General features: G+C 62.9%; 1 protein-coding gene across 1 annotated transcript; it reads right to left on the reverse strand.

The window, feature by feature from the left end:
- Positions 1–7,737: 7,737 nt before the first annotated feature.
- On the reverse strand, positions 7,738–15,461 carry CCR6 (C-C motif chemokine receptor 6). The gene is made up of 3 exons (XM_059699857.1): positions 15,251–15,461; positions 9,712–9,782; positions 7,738–9,615 (listed from the first exon to the last, which is right to left on the reverse strand). The coding sequence occupies exons 2-3, from the start codon at positions 9,718–9,720 to the stop codon at positions 8,515–8,517; spliced, it is 1,110 nt and encodes a 369-aa protein (XP_059555840.1). The 5' UTR covers positions 9,721–9,782; positions 15,251–15,461; the 3' UTR covers positions 7,738–8,514.
- Between the last annotated feature and the right edge of the window lie 1,211 nt (positions 15,462–16,672).

Raw genomic sequence — 16,672 nt, forward strand, 5'->3', positions numbered from 1 at the left:
TTCTTCGTCTTGTGCGCCAGCACTTCCTTCGGCTGCCGCACAAAACGGCCGCAGATCAGACAGGACGCGGGGCCTCCCGGTCCCTGTGTGTGTGGCTGCCGTGACATGGCCGCATCGCAGCCCCCCAGGGCCGTCCATGGCAGCCCCTGTGGGGGAGGAGCCGGAGGCCCTGTCATTCTCACTCCCTCGCGTCTCCGTGAGTCACTCTCCTCTTGGCCTGTTGGTAAATGCAAGCGTGTGCGCTTCCCGCCTGCTGCGTGGACGCACGGGGCTGGTGGGCCTGGCGGGCCACGGAGGGCTGGGGTGGGAGGTCTGCACCCAGCGGGCTGGGCACCGGTCGGTCCAGGTTCATGCTCGTTGCTTTGTCTGCACGACTGTCCGTTACGTCAGAGACAGCCCAGCGCCCTGGTCATTGTAACAAACACTTTCTCACTAAATGTCTCGCAATCCCTGGGAACAGCGTTCTAAATGTGAATTTGCAAATGCCTTTAACCCTCCAGGGTGCTGGGGGCCCCGGGGGAAGCCGGGCTGAGGGGCCAGGGCTGTGGAGGGGGATCCCACTCGATGCCGCGCAGGACAGGGCAGAGGGCGCCCGGGGGCCTGCAGGGAAGGTGGGCGGCTGCACCCAGCCCTGGCCACGCGGGCAGCGGCCGCATCGCCTCACGTCATTCCTCTCAAAGGACGGCCCTAACATGTAGCTCAGGATGGTGACGAAAAGGTGTGGGAGTCGCCTTCCTGACCCCTCACCTCATTCCCTGCTCAAACCTGGACGTGGGGTCCCCACAGGGACTCAGCCACGTGCTCAGAGGAGGCGCAAGGGCTGCTGTGTAAGGATGGGGTCCCCACGGCCACACCTGGCGGCTGCTCACCTGGCCGCCTCCCCAGCCGCCTACCCGGGAGCCAGGCCTGCGTTGCCCACAGAGAGGGCATTGCTTTCCCGAGGGTGGTCCCGTGACTGTGTAACATTTAAGGCTGGAGCCCACGGCGTTGGGCAATAGAACTGGCACAACCACTGCCTTCGGACCTGCCTGCCCACGGGGAGGGGGGAAGGGGGGTCCTGATCAGACCTGGCCTTGACGCCTGACCCCGGAGAAGAACGGGCTCAGGGTCCGGGGCTGGGTTCCCACAGCAGCGCCTGAGGCTGCCCCGGCTCCTCCCTCCCAGGACCACAGACTCTCAGGGCTGAGGGAGTGCGAGCAGGCACAGACAGGAAGGCCGGTACCCCCCCCCCCCCGGCCCGCCCCCCGCTTGGCGTCCACGTCTGCGCTCCCTTTCGCTGAAAGCACCGCCCCTGGTTCCCCCCGGAGCTCCCCGCTCTGCAGCCTCAGGTGCTGCCGGGAAAAGCCACCCTTTCACGTCGACATCCCCACGTCCCTAAACTCCCCTCGGGCAATTCAAAGGGACCTACATTTTTATTGGTTTCAGAGAGGAAGGGGGAGGGAGAGGGAGGGAGAGAGAAGCATCCGTGATGAGAGAGAATCATGGACCGGTGCCTCCTGCACGCCCCCCACTGGGGATGGAGCCCGCAGCCCGGGCTTGTGCCCTTGACTGGGATTCGAACCCGGGACCCTTCAGTCCGCAGGCCACACTCCATCCACACAGGCTTCTTTCCTGGGTTACCTGGTCGTGTCTCCAGTGACATTTCCTAACCGCTTCCCTGCCCAGGGACCCTGAGGCCGTGGCTCTCCCCACAGCGACTCCACCCCGAGGACAGGCCATCTGACCCCTCAGCTGCCCACTCGGCCCAGGTGGGCGGAGCTGCCCAGACACAGGTGCCCCCCAGACCTGGTCCCTCCGCCCTCCCGTGACCCCAGGAGGCTGCAGCTGCCCCCCCCCCCAGCTCACATGTCAGCCGGGCAAATGGGGAGTCACATCCCAGTGCGGCTGCCTCTCGGGGTCTCGCTGCCCGTTTCGTGGGCAGAGCCAGCTCAGCACGGCCGGTGGGGACCTGCAGCTTCTAGAAAACACGGGCCTCAGCCAACCGGGTTCCCACGCGGGGCCTGGAGTCGCCTCCTGACTGTCCACGTGCAGCCAGGGCCGAGGCCGGGTCAGTGGCCGCGGTCGGGGCCTTGGGGTCCACGCCCTGCTCTGTCCCTTCCCAGCTCCGTGACCCGAAACACATCACCACGCCTCTCGGCCTGTCCTCTACCGTGACAAGGGGGTGATGCAGACCAGCGGGGCGCGTGTGGGGCTGAACACGGCACCGACTGGGGGGCTGAGCACAGCGCCTGCCCATCGAACGCAGCCAGCGGCTGTCACTTTGCTGGTGCAAGTGACCGGCGTGAGCTCGTATCTTTGCTGACGGCCCAGCCGGACGGGGGCTCTTGGGGACCTACTTTTCCCTGCGTACCCTCTGTGCAAAGCCTGGTGTGGAGCCCGTGAGCCCGACAGGGAGCCCGTGAGCCGGGTGGAGAGAAATCTGCTCCACGGGTGTCTGTGACTGTTTTCTCCTGCAAACCCTTTGAGACCTTCGTAAGGATTCTGTCCCATCAAGTTTAATTCCACACGTGTGTGCGGCGGGACCAGAGCTCAGACATGAGGGCCAGGCCCGCGAGTGCCCGTCTGAAGGGGTCTTTGGTGCCTGGTCCCCGCGCCCTCGGACGCCTGCAGCTCTGCGCCCAGACACTTCCTCCTTAAACAGGCGGCGGAACGAGATGCTCGCCCTCCTCTGAATGATTTCCTCTGAGCACGGAAATGGCTCAAAAGGGAAGTGAGGCGGACGGTGGACAACGGGCCTCCGACCACAGCTCTGCCTCCCAAGCGAGCCTCAGCCTCCTTAGTGCTGGGTGCCCGCTGGACAGCAGGTGCCAGGCCCTGCCCCTGAGCCCCAGCCCTCAGCACCACCCAGGTCCCAGCCCTTGGCACCGCCCAGGTCCCAGCCCTCGGCACCGCCCAACCCCTGAGCCCCAGCCCTCAGCACCGCCCAGATCCCGGCCCATCCCCAGCTCTTGACACTGGCCAGATCCCGGCCCCTCTGCAGCCCTCAGGGCCCCTGGATCCAGCCCTCGGCACTGCCTGGGTGCAGGGCCATGAGCAGCTGCTGGTTGGACGGGAGTCAGTGGGAGGCAGGGCCGTCGCTGACCGAGCTCGTGGAGGAGGCTCTCCCCGACAGAAAGGCCACACTCCTGAGTGTCCACCCCCAGTGGGCTGTGGGCCTCGGCAGGTGTCTCCACCCCCCACCCCCATCCGTCACGCCGCCCAGACCAGAGGCAGTAACGATTCCCCATGAACCCCGACTCACCCACACCCACAGCCCCTCCGTCGTCCTCACCATCAGGGAGACAAGCTCCCATAGACCCAGAATTTAGAAAGTTAGAGAGAGGAGATGCCTTACCTTTAGAGCAGTGGTTCTCAACCTTCCTGATGCCACAACCCTTTAACACAGCTCCTCATGTTGTGGGGACCCCCAGTTTCATTGTGACAAATTGAACATAATTAAAGCATAGTGATTAATCACAAAAACAATATGTAATTATAGATGTGTTTTCCAATGGTCTTAGGCGACCCCTGTGAAAGGGTCGTTCCACCCCCGAAGGGGTCGTGACCCACAGGTTGAGAACCGCTGCTTTAAAGCTTCAGAAAGTTCCTGGCGAGTAGATTTATCTCATCTTTTATTTTTTTTTAAATGCATTTTTATTGATTTTAGAGAAAGGAAGGGAGAGGAAGAGAGAGAGAGAGAGAGAGAGAGAGAAACATCAACGATAAGGGAGAATCATTGATCAGCAGACTCCTGCACGACACACACTGGGGATCAAGCCTGCAACCAAACAATGTGTCCTGACCGGGAATCGAACCCTGACCTCATGGTTTATGGGATGATGCTCAGCCAATGAGCCACACTGGCCGGGCAATTATATCTCATCTTTTAAAGTAAAATCTCTTTTTTATTAGTTATCATGCCCTTAAAATTGTCCTAAAATGGGCACCTAAAGATATAGAGAGAGACCTTATTCCCCAAATCATATGCATATACATACATTCATAAAAACACGCATGTGCTGTAAACAAAACAAACACAGAAGCAAACACACAAAAACACAGGTAGTCACGTGGCAAAAGCCACGAAGGAGCCGGCCTCCTGTTAGGTGAGTATTAAAGGCAATGAGAGTGAATTGCAGCCCGATTTTTGAACGTAATTACTCCAAGGGTTTTATTCCAGTTTCCAGAGTGAACTTCTCGCACTGCGACCGGCCACTTTGCCACGTGGGGTTGGGGAGCCTGTGGCTGAGGGAGCACTCCTGCGGGGGCGGCCTGCGGCCAGCAGAGGGCAGCAGCGCCCCGTCGAGGAGGCAGGTGGCCGGCGGGCAGGTCACCTTCCGGGCTGCGGCTCCGGAGAGAGGACTGAGGTCCCCAGTGACGCCTGCACTCGCAGCGGGACGCCCGCCGCCTCGTCTCCCTGCGTAACAGGTTCGGGAAAAGGACCCCAAACGTCACCTGGAATTCAGGAGCCCAGTTAGTCCCCAACACCAGCAGAAGCTGAAGCTTATAAAATCCTGGCTCTGGCCCTGACCAGTTTAGCTCAGTGGATAGAGCATCAGCCTGTGGACTGTAAGGTCCCAGGTTCGATTCCGGTCAAGGGCATGTACCTGGGTTGCGGGCACATCCCCAGTGGGAGATGTGCAGGAGGCAGCTGATTGATGTTTCTCTCTCATCGATGTTTCTAACTGTCTATTCCTCTCCCTTCCTCTCTGTAAAAAATCAATAAAATATATTTTTAAAAAAATACTGGCTCTGTCTGGTCAGGTGGCTCCATGGTTGAGCATTGACCTATGAACCAGGAGGTCAGGGTTCGATTCCTGGTCAGGGCACGTGCCCGGGTTGTGGGCTCCATCCCCAGTGTGGGGCGAGCAGGAGGCAAGCTGATCAGTGATTCTCTCTCACCCTGATGTTTCTCTCTCTCTCTCCCTCTCCCTTCCTCTGAAATCAATAAAATATATTAAAATAATAATAAATAAAATAAAGCATGGACTCTAATTCCAAATGTAGTCTGAAAACTCTGACTGACGGGGTCCGGGGACGGTGGGGTGCCCGGCGAGTCACGGGGGAGGCGCAGCCACGGTGCCGGTCGGGGCTCTGGGGGCCCATCCCGGGCTGGCCTGTCTCCCTGGCCCTCCTCTGGCCTCGTCCCAGACGCCTCAGCGGAGACCCCGGCGGCTTCGAGTTCTCACGCGTTTAGTGCAGCCGAACTGGCTCCTGAGACCCTCAGCCTCCGTTCTCCCCGAGGCGAGGGGTGCGGCGCCCGCCTTCCCCTCCCGTGCCCGGGGGACCCCGCTGCTCTGGGCACGAGGACGCAGGGTACCCGGCGGAAGGCGTTCCTCCATGATGGCAGGAGCCAGGCAGCCCTCTGGGCCCCTGAGGTCGGCCTGGGGCCCAGCCCCCTGCTGACCGTCTGGATGGCCTGCCTGACCCTGAGGCAGCAGAGAGGCCGAGGGGCAGGAGAGATGCCGCTGCCGCCTTATCCCACACGGACGAAGGGCAAAGGGCACAGGGCACAGAGCACAGGGCACAGGGCGTGTGCCGATGCCCACGCTGACGGCCCCGCTGTTTCTGAGAAAGTGACTGCGTTAGAAACGGGCGGTGAAGGGAGATTAAGGCGGGTGAGGTCTGTGGGGTGGCCCTAACCCAGCCCGCCTGGGTCCTCTAAGGAGAGGAGACGGGATTTGGGAGCACAGACGGCCGGCTGTGGCCGTGTGAGGCCCCGGAGGGGAGCCGTCTGCCCGCCAGGAGTGGGGTCCCCGGGGACCCCAGGCCCGGGTCTCGGACCCCGGCCTCTCGTCCCTGCAGCCCCAGCGAAGGGTGCGCGGGCACGGAAGCCCACACGCGTGCCCATGGCCAGGGTCTCTGTGCCGACGCCCACGGACGCCGGGGACGTGCACACATCCCCACACGTTTTCAAGATCTGAAAATGGGCCTTTCAGGCTCCCTTGCACACCAGCCTGTCCGGCCTCAGGAGCAAATGGGCGGGCAGTTTGCACGATACCGCGGTGCCTCTGACCGAGGTGTGCCGCTGACAGGGTAGCACTCCTGCCTGCATTCCCACCCCCGCTGAGGTTTGTGGGTGAAAAGTCTCCTTTGTCCAGAAAGAACCGATGGGGACCCTCAGAGCCACTTTGTAGCAGGAACCAAGAAAACCGTCCCTGGTCACACAGACAGACGTGATTGCTCACACGCGTGTGACGCCATGAGTGTGCGTGTGTGTGCGGCTACTCCACTAACGACAGGCCGAGGTGTGACGCCCTCCCGGCGAGTGTGTTCTCACAGGTGCCCATGGCCATTCCGCGAACGTGGCCGAAGCCGGTGCGGAGACGAAGGCAGACGCGGAGCCTGGACGTCGGCGGAGGGAGGACAGAGGACTGGCCGGGGCCAGCCCGAGCATTTCCGGTGGGAGAAGCCCACGCCGCTCGTGCCCGCGGGTGTGGGTGCCGGGTGTCGCCAAACGCGGTGGGTGGGCCTGACCCACCTGATGCCCGCGCAGCGAGGACGCAGGCGCCACTCGGCGAAGCAAAGCACTCGGAGCATTTGGAAACATCGTTATTCATTGCGGCTGAGTGGGAGGGCTGCTGCTTAGGGAGGTGCGCCTCCTCCGCCGGGGACTCCGATCAGCAGAGGTGCCCATCTCCAAGTGCCAGGCACCCGGCGTCTCCGTGCCACCTGGGGTCCTGTCCGCGCCAGGCACCTGAAAGAGGCCGCTGGGGGCCTCTCCTTCGCTTTGATATCTGGAGGCGACTGCTAACGGAACACAGAGCCTGCAAGACCGTCTCTACTTCACACGCAAACCAGTTTCGTTTTGCAAAGCCAACGCCATGTTTTAAACGCAAACTTCAAGCCCGGCCGGCGTGGCTCCGTGGTTGAGCGTCGACCTGTGAACCAGGAGGTGATGGTTTGATTCTGGGTCAGGGCTCAGGCCCGGGTTGTGGGCTCGATCCCCAGCAGGGGGCGTGCAGGAGGCAGCCGATCAGTGATTCTCTCTCATCGTTGATGTTTCTCTCTCTCCCTTCTTCTCTGAAATCAATTTAAATTTTTTAAAAAAACTAGTGGCTTTAAAAAGGTTTTTAATGAAACGCAGACTCAAGTCCTGGGATGTCCCTTTGAATCTCACGCGGAGACGCAGGTCACGCCCGTGAGAGCGAGAGAACGCTTAGAGGACACGCCCGTCCGCACCGCACACACAGCCTCCAGGCACTGTCAGCGTGTCCCCAGCGCGGCTGTCCTTCCGGACGTGCTGAGCTTTCTCCTCTTGTGCTCCTACCTGTGCACGGCCCTTCCAAACACGGGTTCCAGGAACTTTCTAGAAGTTGAGAGAGTGGAGGAAACCTGATTCCTAGTGGACCGCTGACTCCGGAAAACCGCCCCAGCGTCCACAGCAGAGCCCGGAGGCGCAGGGCCTGCGAGCGATGGAGCCTCCTCATGGCCCATCCGCCCCCCCACCACCCCCACCCCCAAAGGGGCAGAGTCCCGCGTATTTCCTCGGCAGTGCCCTTGTTTTTTAAGTATTTTTATTTTTTATTTACTTTTTTAAAATATATTTTATTGATTTTTTTACAGAGAGGAAGGGAGAGGGATAGAGAGTTAGAAACATCGATGAGAGAGAAACATCGATCAGCCGCCTCCTGCACACTCCCCCCTGGGGATGTGCCCACAACCCAGGTACATGCCCTTGACCGGAATTGAACCTGGGACCTTTCAGTCTGCAGACCGACGCTCTATTCACTGAGCCAAACCGGTTTCGGCAGTATTTTTATTTTTAAAAAATGTAACACCTCACACTGTAAGCGGCACAGCCCCTCCGTTTCACTCTGACCTCTAAACGGAACTTAGGACGCCCTCTGTGCGCGGACCTCGGCTGTAGGCCCCGGACACTCGGCTGGCGGCTCCCAGCGGGGCCGCTTCCAGGGAAGCACAGCGAACGCCCGCTTTCCCCTGCCCCTCACAGCCCGAGGCGCCTGATCCGGGTGACGACTCTGGTGCTCGCCCAGCGCCTTGTCCGCCCGTCTGTCCGCAGCGATTCCGGCTGCGCTCAGGCTGGTTCCCCTGCTGCCCTCGGCCCGCCCTCGGCCCGCCGCCTCCAGGGTGTCACTGCCGCTCCGGCCTCCCTGGCGCCCGGCGGGCGTCGGCTGGATGGAGTGTTTGACCAGAATGTGTGGCACCAGGGCTTTTATTCATTTTTGTTTTTCTGTCTTGGTTTTTCAAACCGTGTGATTGCTTTGCTCTGACTAAAGGAGCAGGGGTCTAGGGCCGGTTCATGAATATTTCCCAGGAGCTCCCGTTGGTCAGCCCTGCCCTGAGACGCGCGCAGCCCGGAGCCTGCCTCATGGCGCCGGCCGTCAGAGGCGGCAGGATCAGAGTTCCTGGTGGAGGAAATTTGGAAACCGCTACCTGCACGAACCCCCCCCTGCCCCCCCCCCCCCGCCCCAGCCCAAGGCCACCGCGGTCCCCGTCCCCGCGGAAGACACCGCACACACTCCCGCGAGTCCTCTCGCGGCCGTGAGCGCGGCACGTGGCGCCCGGGGCGGGTCACATGGTGAAGGAGGACGGGTTGTCGTTGTCCGCGGTCTCGCTGATCTGCCAGGAGGAGAAGGCCTCCGAGTGCAGCCGGGCGCAGGCCAGGCCGGGCACGCGCCGCCGCCCCACGCACAGCAGGTCCTTGGCGATCTTCAGGAAGTAGCTCCGGAACTTCTGGCCCACGAAGGCGTAGAGCACGGGGTTGAGGCAGCAGTGCAGGAAGGCCAGCACCTCGGTGCCCGTCTCCAGGTAGCCCAGCGCCTTCTCGCCCTGGCAGGACCGGCCCACCTTGCCCAGCTTCACGGCCGTCACCAGCAGCACCACGTTGTGAGGGACCTGACAGGCCAGGAACACGAGGACCACGGCGACGATCACACGGATGGCCTTGTGCCGCTTGGAGTTCTGGGCCTGCAGCAGGGTCCTGACGATGAACAGGTAGCAGAACGTCATGAACAGCAGGGGGATGAAGAAACCCGACAGCAGCTGCAGGCCCAGCAGCAGCAGCTTCCAGCGGAGGGGCTCGGAGACGCCCGGGTACCGGGGCTCGCACACCTCCCGGCCCTGCAGCCGGTACTTCTGGTTGAAGATGAAGGTCCCGGTGGAGATGAGGACGGACAGGGCCCACACGGCCAGGCAGATGGCGCGGTGGTGCGCCCGCATCCGGGCGCGCAGGCGGAAGGACCGCGTGGCCTGCACGATGGCCACGTAGCGGTCCAGGCTGATGCAGGTGAGCAGCAGCATGCCGCAGTGGAAGTTGACGGCGTAGACGCCGCGCACCAGCTTGCACAGGGCGCCGCTGAAGGCCCACTGGCCCGTGGCGTGCGTCGCCGCCCAGAAGGGCAGGGTCAGCACGAACAGGATGTCGGCCAGGGCCATGTTCAGGAGGTACACGTCGGTCATGGACTTGGCCTTCTTGTAGAACGCGAAGGTGAGCGCCACCAGGACGTTGCCCAGGAGGCCGAAGACACAGATCAAGGAGTAAGTGATGGGCACGAAGAGCCGGGAGAAGTCGCGGACGTCCTTCAGGACGCACGGGCCGGTGGGGTCCGCAGCGTAGTCCGCCGTGGCCGTGGCGTTGTAGTCGTCGTAGGCGTCCGGGTAGCTCCCTGACTCCTGGGAACAGGCGGAGGGAGAGTTAGCTGCCGGGCAGTTTTCAAGGAGCCACAGTGAACGGAACGTGTGCTCCCAGCCAACACCCGGGGCACTCACCTCACTCATGGTGCCGCCGGTTCCGGCCGAGCCGTGGGCCCGCCCACGGGGGTGACAGGAGAGGAGGGACCCTGGGCAGGAAAGGAAGCAAAAGACACGGGAGTTAAGACAAGTATTCTGGGAGGGCCAGACAGTCCAGGGCATCGCCCGCCCTGCCAGGACAGGAGGGCACACAGGTGCGCCACACAAACACGCCAGCAGGGGGCAGCACCCCTCCTGGGAGGCCAGACAGAAGGCTCAGGCTCGGCAGGTCACAGGGTCTCAGCCACACTACTTTTTTTAAAAAAAAAAAATAGGTTTTTATTTACTTTTTTAGAGAGAGAGGACAGGAGAGGGAGAGAGAGATAGAAACATCAATGGGAGAGAATCATGGACCGGCCGCCTCCTGCACACCCCTCCATCCCCCGCACTGGGGTTCGAGCCCAAAACCGGGGCATGTACCCTGACCGGGAATCGAACTGTGACCTCTTGGTTCATGGGTCCATGCTCAACCCCTGAGCCACGCCAGCCGGCTCTGCCACACGACTTGGAAGTGGTTGTGGACAATCACACGCACGAGTAGGCTGGCCCAGACGTGGCCCATGGGCTGCGACCTGCCGGTTCCTGATCCACAGCGTGAACAGGGGTGATGCCAGCTAACCGCAGACTCTGATCTTTACAAAACCCTTCAGGCCAAACCCAGCAGAAGCGCAGGCAACCAGGCCCCCTGGCGAACTTTGTGCAGAGGAGTCGGTCCGAAAACTGACAGCTCGCAGGGCTAGCCTGCAAAGCGCTCACGCGCCGCACATGAGAGCTGGCCATGGGGTTTCTTTAAACTGAACGTGAGGGCCGTCCTCAGGATATGCTGACAGCCTGCATGGCCGGGAAAGGCAGCAGGAATACGTATATCGACACTAGAGGCCGGGGCACGAATTTGTGCATCAGTGGGGTCCCGTGGCCTGGCCTGAGGGATCCAGGATTCTGAGGGACCCCACCGGTGCACCATCCTGGCCTAGGAGGGACGCGGGAGGTTGGCCAGCCGGGGAGGGGCCGTGGGAGGGCTCCAGGGTGTGTCTGGCCCATCTCGCTCAGTCCCGATTGGCTGGACCACAGCAGCAAGCTCACCTACCAGAACATCTGCCCCCTGGTGGTCAGTGCACGTCATAGCGAGCAGTTGAGTGATACTAAAAGCCTAATATGCTAAGTGTCCGGTCGTTCGGTTGGCTGTTCAACCAATCAAAGTGTAATATGCTAATGATATGCTAAGGCCACTCAACGGCTCGCTATGACATGCACTGACCACCAGGGGGCAGATGCTCAAGGCAGGAGCCTCTCCCGCCTCCACAGCAGCACTAAGGATGTCCAGCTGAAGGCTCCTGGGCCGCAGGCCAGGCTGAGGGATCCCCCACCAAGTGCACGGATTTCATGCACCAGGCCTCTAGTGTGTGAGTGTGTGTGTGTGTGTGTGTGTGTGTGTATCTCCAATGCCCACACTTCTTAACAGCCACTCATCTGCCAGGCAGACATGGCACGACCCTCAGAACTCGCACGTGGAGGAGGTTCAGAGGGCGTGATTGTAAAAGGCTCGCGGACAGACCCGCTCGGTGGTGGGGAACGCAGCGAGGGCGACAGGGAGGGGCACGCCTGCGGGAAGTGGGCTCGGAGCACTGGGTGTCCGCCACCAGCCCCCCCCCACCCACCTGTTAGAGCTCTCACCGAGCTGCAAGGTGCTGGGGAAGCCAGGAGGGGGCGCCGCGCGGAGCCTGGCTCCAGAGGGCGACCGGGAGGTGAGTGAGGGCGGGACTGTCTGGGAGTGAAGGGGACTCCATCCCGAGACAAAACCGGGAGGAAGGGCCTTTGCTCCTTCGTGCCCACCCTCCGCCTTCCGCTGTGCCCTCACCCTGCTTTCCTCTCGCACCTGCCCCCCCCCCACCCCCCCAACCCCTGGCCTGGAGTTCTCCCTGCCACTCACTCGTTCTCATCCTCTCGCCGAGCCCCTGCCGTGTGGCCGGGGAAGGTCAGGAGGGAGACACGGTCGAGGCAGGTGGCGGGTGCCTGGCAGGGACACGGCTCCCACCTGCCAGTCCGTCCTCACCTGCAGCCAGTGTGTGTCCGCGTGTGAGGAGGGAGCCTGACGGGTTCCTGCGCGCGTGCCCCTGCGAGGTGACTCCCGCTCTGTCCCTCGCACGCACGATGGGTGGCCTCACCCCTCCCTCCCGTTGCCGGGAGCTGGCACCTGCAGGCACCTGTGGCCGCCTCCCCATCGGGGCTCGAGGCAGGGGGCCTGTGGGCGGAGGGGGGGGCCTGTGGGAGGCGGGCGGGGGGCGGGGGAGGGGCCTGCGGGAGGTGGGGCCGCGGGAGTTGCTGGCCGGCGCTCCGAGGTGAGGGTGTCTGTTTAATCCCCTCTGATTCCTACTTTGATTAGAATTTCAGGACTCATCACAGGGACCCTGGCGTGTGACTCCATGCTGCTTGGGGACGGTGGCCGGGACCCGCGGGGTTCAAAGGGCACACACCTGCGGACAACGCCCAGTCCGCGCATGTGGCTGAGAATCTCGCAACCCAGACCGCAGCCCGTCCACGTGTGTTCCCAGCACCCGCCGCTGCTGGAGGTGATTCACCGGCCCAGGCCACTGTGTCACCACAAACATCACGTGGACCATTTCAGGGAAGCGGTGTGGGTGACACATGCCACCACGACACGTCAGGGGGCCTGCACACGCCTGCTCACGTGAACCGCCCAGCTCCGCTCTTTGGAGAAACACCGTTTCTGTCCTGAAGATTGTGGCGGAGGGGGAGGCGTGCCCTGGGGTAGGTGAGTTTGGGAAACACGGAGGGCACCCTCCTCCTGGACGTTTAGCTGAGCCGAGGCCAGTGCCCTGAGAGCTGTGCTCGAGGGCGGCCCCTCCCTCCCCACCCAGCGCTGCCGGGACACGGGACAGCCGGGACACGGGACAGCCAGACCAGGACAGCCAGACCGGGACAGCCAGACCGGGACAGCCGGACAGGGACAGCCTGGACACAGGACAGCCGGACCGGGACAGTCGGACCGGGGCTGCTCAGGACCCACTCGGTGCCACGCCAGGAGCACAGGTGCCGGCGCTCAGGCAGCAGCTGGCCTCCTGCGGGTCCCTCCCCCGCTGCACCCCGCGGCTCTCCCTTCCCGCACACAGGCCACACTGGCCCTTCCTGGGACTGCAGGTCGGGCTGGAGAGCATGTCCACGCAGCGCCCGAGCGAAACGCAGGCTGGCGGCCGGCGGTCGGGCCTCTGCCCTTCGACTCAGCGTCGCAGACTGTGCTGCCACACGTGGAAAGTGTGACTTGGAGAAACACTCGGCGTTACTTGGAGTCACATGTTACAATATTAACGTACACTTTGCAATAAAATAATGTGGCTTCCTGGTCCCGTGTTCGTTTAGGCAGCACGAGCAAAACACAACATCTCAGACACTAGCAGCGAAAAGAAGGTGCCCTACAAACCAGAGCGTCGGCCCTGGCCGGTGTGCTCAGTGGATAGCGTGTCGGCCTGGGCACTGAAGGGTCCCAGGTTCGATTCCGGTCAAGGGCATGTACCTCAGGTTCAGGCACATCCCCAGTAGGGAGTGTGCAGGAGGCAGCTGACGGCTGTTTCTCTCTCATCGATGTTTCTAACTCTCTATCCCTCTCTGTAAAATCCAATAGAATATATATTTAAAAAACAAAAACAAAAAAACAGAGCCAGGCAGGGAGCCACGGAGGGGATGGCTTCCACAGCAGCTCCCAGAGAGCCAGGCGGTGCCAGCCTCCCACACCCATCGCAGAGAGCTCCGGGCCTCCTCAGAAACCGCTGCTCGACGCGGAGGCTGTGGGCGTCTCTGGCCACATCAGGTGCCCAGGACAGGTGGGCAGCACTGGCGTCCCAGCCGGTATCGGGCAGCAGACAGCGAGCCCACAGGGAGTAGTGGCCGGTCCCGGTGGGGCCAGGGGAGGGGCAGCGAGATCCCAGGGCAGAGGAGGCTGGAGAGGCGGGGAGGCCGACGGGCCCTCCGATCGTTGGGCCACTGGCCAGGGCAGACTTACCCAAGACAATTAACGTGGGAAAGCGTCGTGCGTAACAGCATCGAGAGACTGCCGGCAAGGAAAACTGCTAACAGTTTAACTCAAACAAATCTAGTCACAAGGTTAAGTTCGTTAAAATTAAATCAAAGCAGAGACTTAAAATCTGTGCTTATTTTCATAAAAGTGAAGCCTGCAGGGCAAGGGACAAGACTGGAAAAGAATATGAGTTATGTGCACGTGTGTATTGTACATAAATCGATGCACGCATGTGCAGTGTGCATGTGTTCGTGTGGATTGTGCATGTCCCATCTGTGCCCGTGTGTGCATGCGTGTGCATGCGTGTGCATGCGTGTGTGCATAAGTTCCAAGTACATCCTGGACACCGGGAACCACTGCTCTTCACCATGATCTCGAACCTCGCATACCCCCTGAGGTGGACAGTGCACCGCCTTGTAGCCAGGACACCATCCCCGCCAAGAGACTGAGGGCTCCTGCCATCCCCACCCACCTCCTGTGCCCAGAGGATCTCCGGGGGCTGCGAGACGCCCCGAGACCTTGTACGGAGCACAGTTTAAAACCTGGCTCTGAGGCCGGGGGGCCCCCGGCCGCCGCCTGTGCTCAGGGAGCGTGTGCTTTCTCGACTCCTCTGAGCCGGCGCTGGGCGCCGCGGCCGTTTTTAGATCCGGCGGCGGGGCTGCAACTCGCTGCTTCCTTCTGCTTTCGGGTGAGTGCGGCCGCGGCCAGAAGGTGTTTTCCGCGACTTGGGTCGAGGGCTGTGTGCTCTTTCTCTTTTTCCTGTTGGTTCCTTCGGCTCCTTCGGATGCTGCTTTGGCAAGTTCTTTTTCATTTACAGAAACCATGTCTGTGACCCTCTCAGAGTCACGCTAACTCGGACATTGCGTCTATCTCCACAGCACGAGCCCCGGCCTGCACTTCTGCCCCCACAGGCGTGGGGGACGCTGCCGGGCTCTCACGGGTCATCATTGTGTAGCTTTGCGGCCGCAGGTGCTGACGCGTCGTCGGGGCACCTGCGTGGGAGCAGAGCTGCTCCTGGATCACTGAGCCCAGAACACGCCCACCGATCGGCTGGTCCACAGCCTCCCCGAGGAGCCCCTTCCCCCTGGTGCCCGCCACACCCCCCCAGGCGGGCTCCGTGCCTGGCGGTGCACAGGGCACCGTTTGCATCGCCCCAACATCTGCGAGCTCAGCTGTCAGCTTGGCCAACTCTGTGCTCAGCTGAATAGAGACCGCGCGTCCCTCCAGAAGCAGGGCCCGGACCACCGGGCTCCGGGGAGGGCGATGCGGACGGAGCAGTCGCCGTCCTCCTAGGCGTGGCCTTGGGCACAGGACGGACGTCGCTGAGACCAGAGGCCCACGTCTGTTGCGGGCGTTTGCCGATGCGCACGGTCGGCCGCCGCACCCGGAGCCGGAGTGAGCGGTTCTGAGTCTCGGGTCCCTCAGACCAGGGGCGGCGAGCGGAGGCCAGGAGGCCGGAAAGGACAGGCCCCGTCGCCCGCTTACCTTAGCGACGCCGCGATCCGCAGGGCGTTCCGGCCACGCGCCCGGCGACGCTCCAGGCTCCCACGTCGGCCGCCCGGACTCAGAACAAGACGGGGCTCCTGGTCATTGAGGGAACCTCGGGGAGAGACTGACATTGGCCCGAGGACAGACCACTTCCTACTTAGAAGCAACGCCCATCTGCCCAAATGCAGATGTTAACCATCTGCAGCCTGGGGGGGTGGGGGGGGGTGGCCTAGTCATGTGACTCCCGGCAGAGCCAGGAGCGGGGACCTGGGGGGCCCGCCCTTCCCCCCCCCCCCCCCCCCGCGTCTCCTGTCAGCAGGGGCACCTGGCGGGCTGTCTGGGCGGCGAGGAAGCGCTGAGCCGAGGCCGCCCGAGCTGGTCCCCAACCCTCCCCACACCGCGCCCTCCTCCTGCGCTGGAGACGGGACAGTCCCAGCCTCGGGCCCCCGGGGCGGCGGGCGGGGCAGCTCAGACAGCACCTGGGCGGCTCTGAGTGCACAGCTCCCTGAGGGCGGCCACCGTGTCACAGCAGGTGTCCCTCCCGCAGGCTGTGGCCTAGAACGCTGCAGCGTCCATGTCGGACACAGTCACGTCGCAATACACACACACACACATGCACACGCACACACACACATGCACGCACACACACGCACACACGCAAGCCCCAAAGCGGGGACGTGGCCACCCTATGGCACCCCCGGTGGGGGAGCAGCTGCTGGAGACGCCCCGGCACCGTGCTCAGGGCCAGGCCTCCAAGAACTGTCGGCGGAAAAACGATGGAGGAGAGGCTTCACCACAGAGCAGCGTGTGGCTGTGACAGGCCCGGAAACACCGAAAGTGTCACCGCCGAGGGACCAGCGACCGAGACGTCAGCTTTCACTGCTCAGGCCACTGCCCTTCCCGCCGGGGACCGGTGTTCACACGCCGCCCACCTCCTCCCCTCCTTCCCACGGGCCCAGCCCGGCCGCCCCCACGCCTGCCGAGCACAGGTGCAACGTCCCCTGTCGCTGCTCTGGGCCCCGGTGACCACAGAGGGCCTTTTCCAGGCAGACCCACCGCCACCCCGCCCCGGCCACCCCGCACCGGCCGCCCCCGCACCGGCCGCCCCCGCACCGGCCGCCCCGCACCGGCCGCCCCACACCGGCCACCCTGCACTGGCCACGGGTCCCCGTCTGCCCTCCCTGGCCCCTGTCTGGCTTGGGGACCGTGGCCGGGCCCTCCACCCTCCTCTGGGCTCCGGCCTGGGCTGAGGGTGGAGGCTGCCAGCAGGGGTGCCGCCGGGGGTGCGGGGGGAGGGAGGGGGGACACCACACAGTCCAGCCCCCTCCCTCCCTCTGCCCCCCAGCCCCCCTCCCATGGTCCTATTTAGCGTGAAGGCGGGACGTGAGCCTGTGGCAGGAATGACGGCCCAGGAGGCGC

Source organism: Myotis daubentonii, chromosome 6, assembly GCF_963259705.1.
Source record: "Myotis daubentonii chromosome 6, mMyoDau2.1, whole genome shotgun sequence".
Classification (NCBI taxonomy): domain Eukaryota; kingdom Metazoa; phylum Chordata; class Mammalia; order Chiroptera; family Vespertilionidae; genus Myotis; species Myotis daubentonii.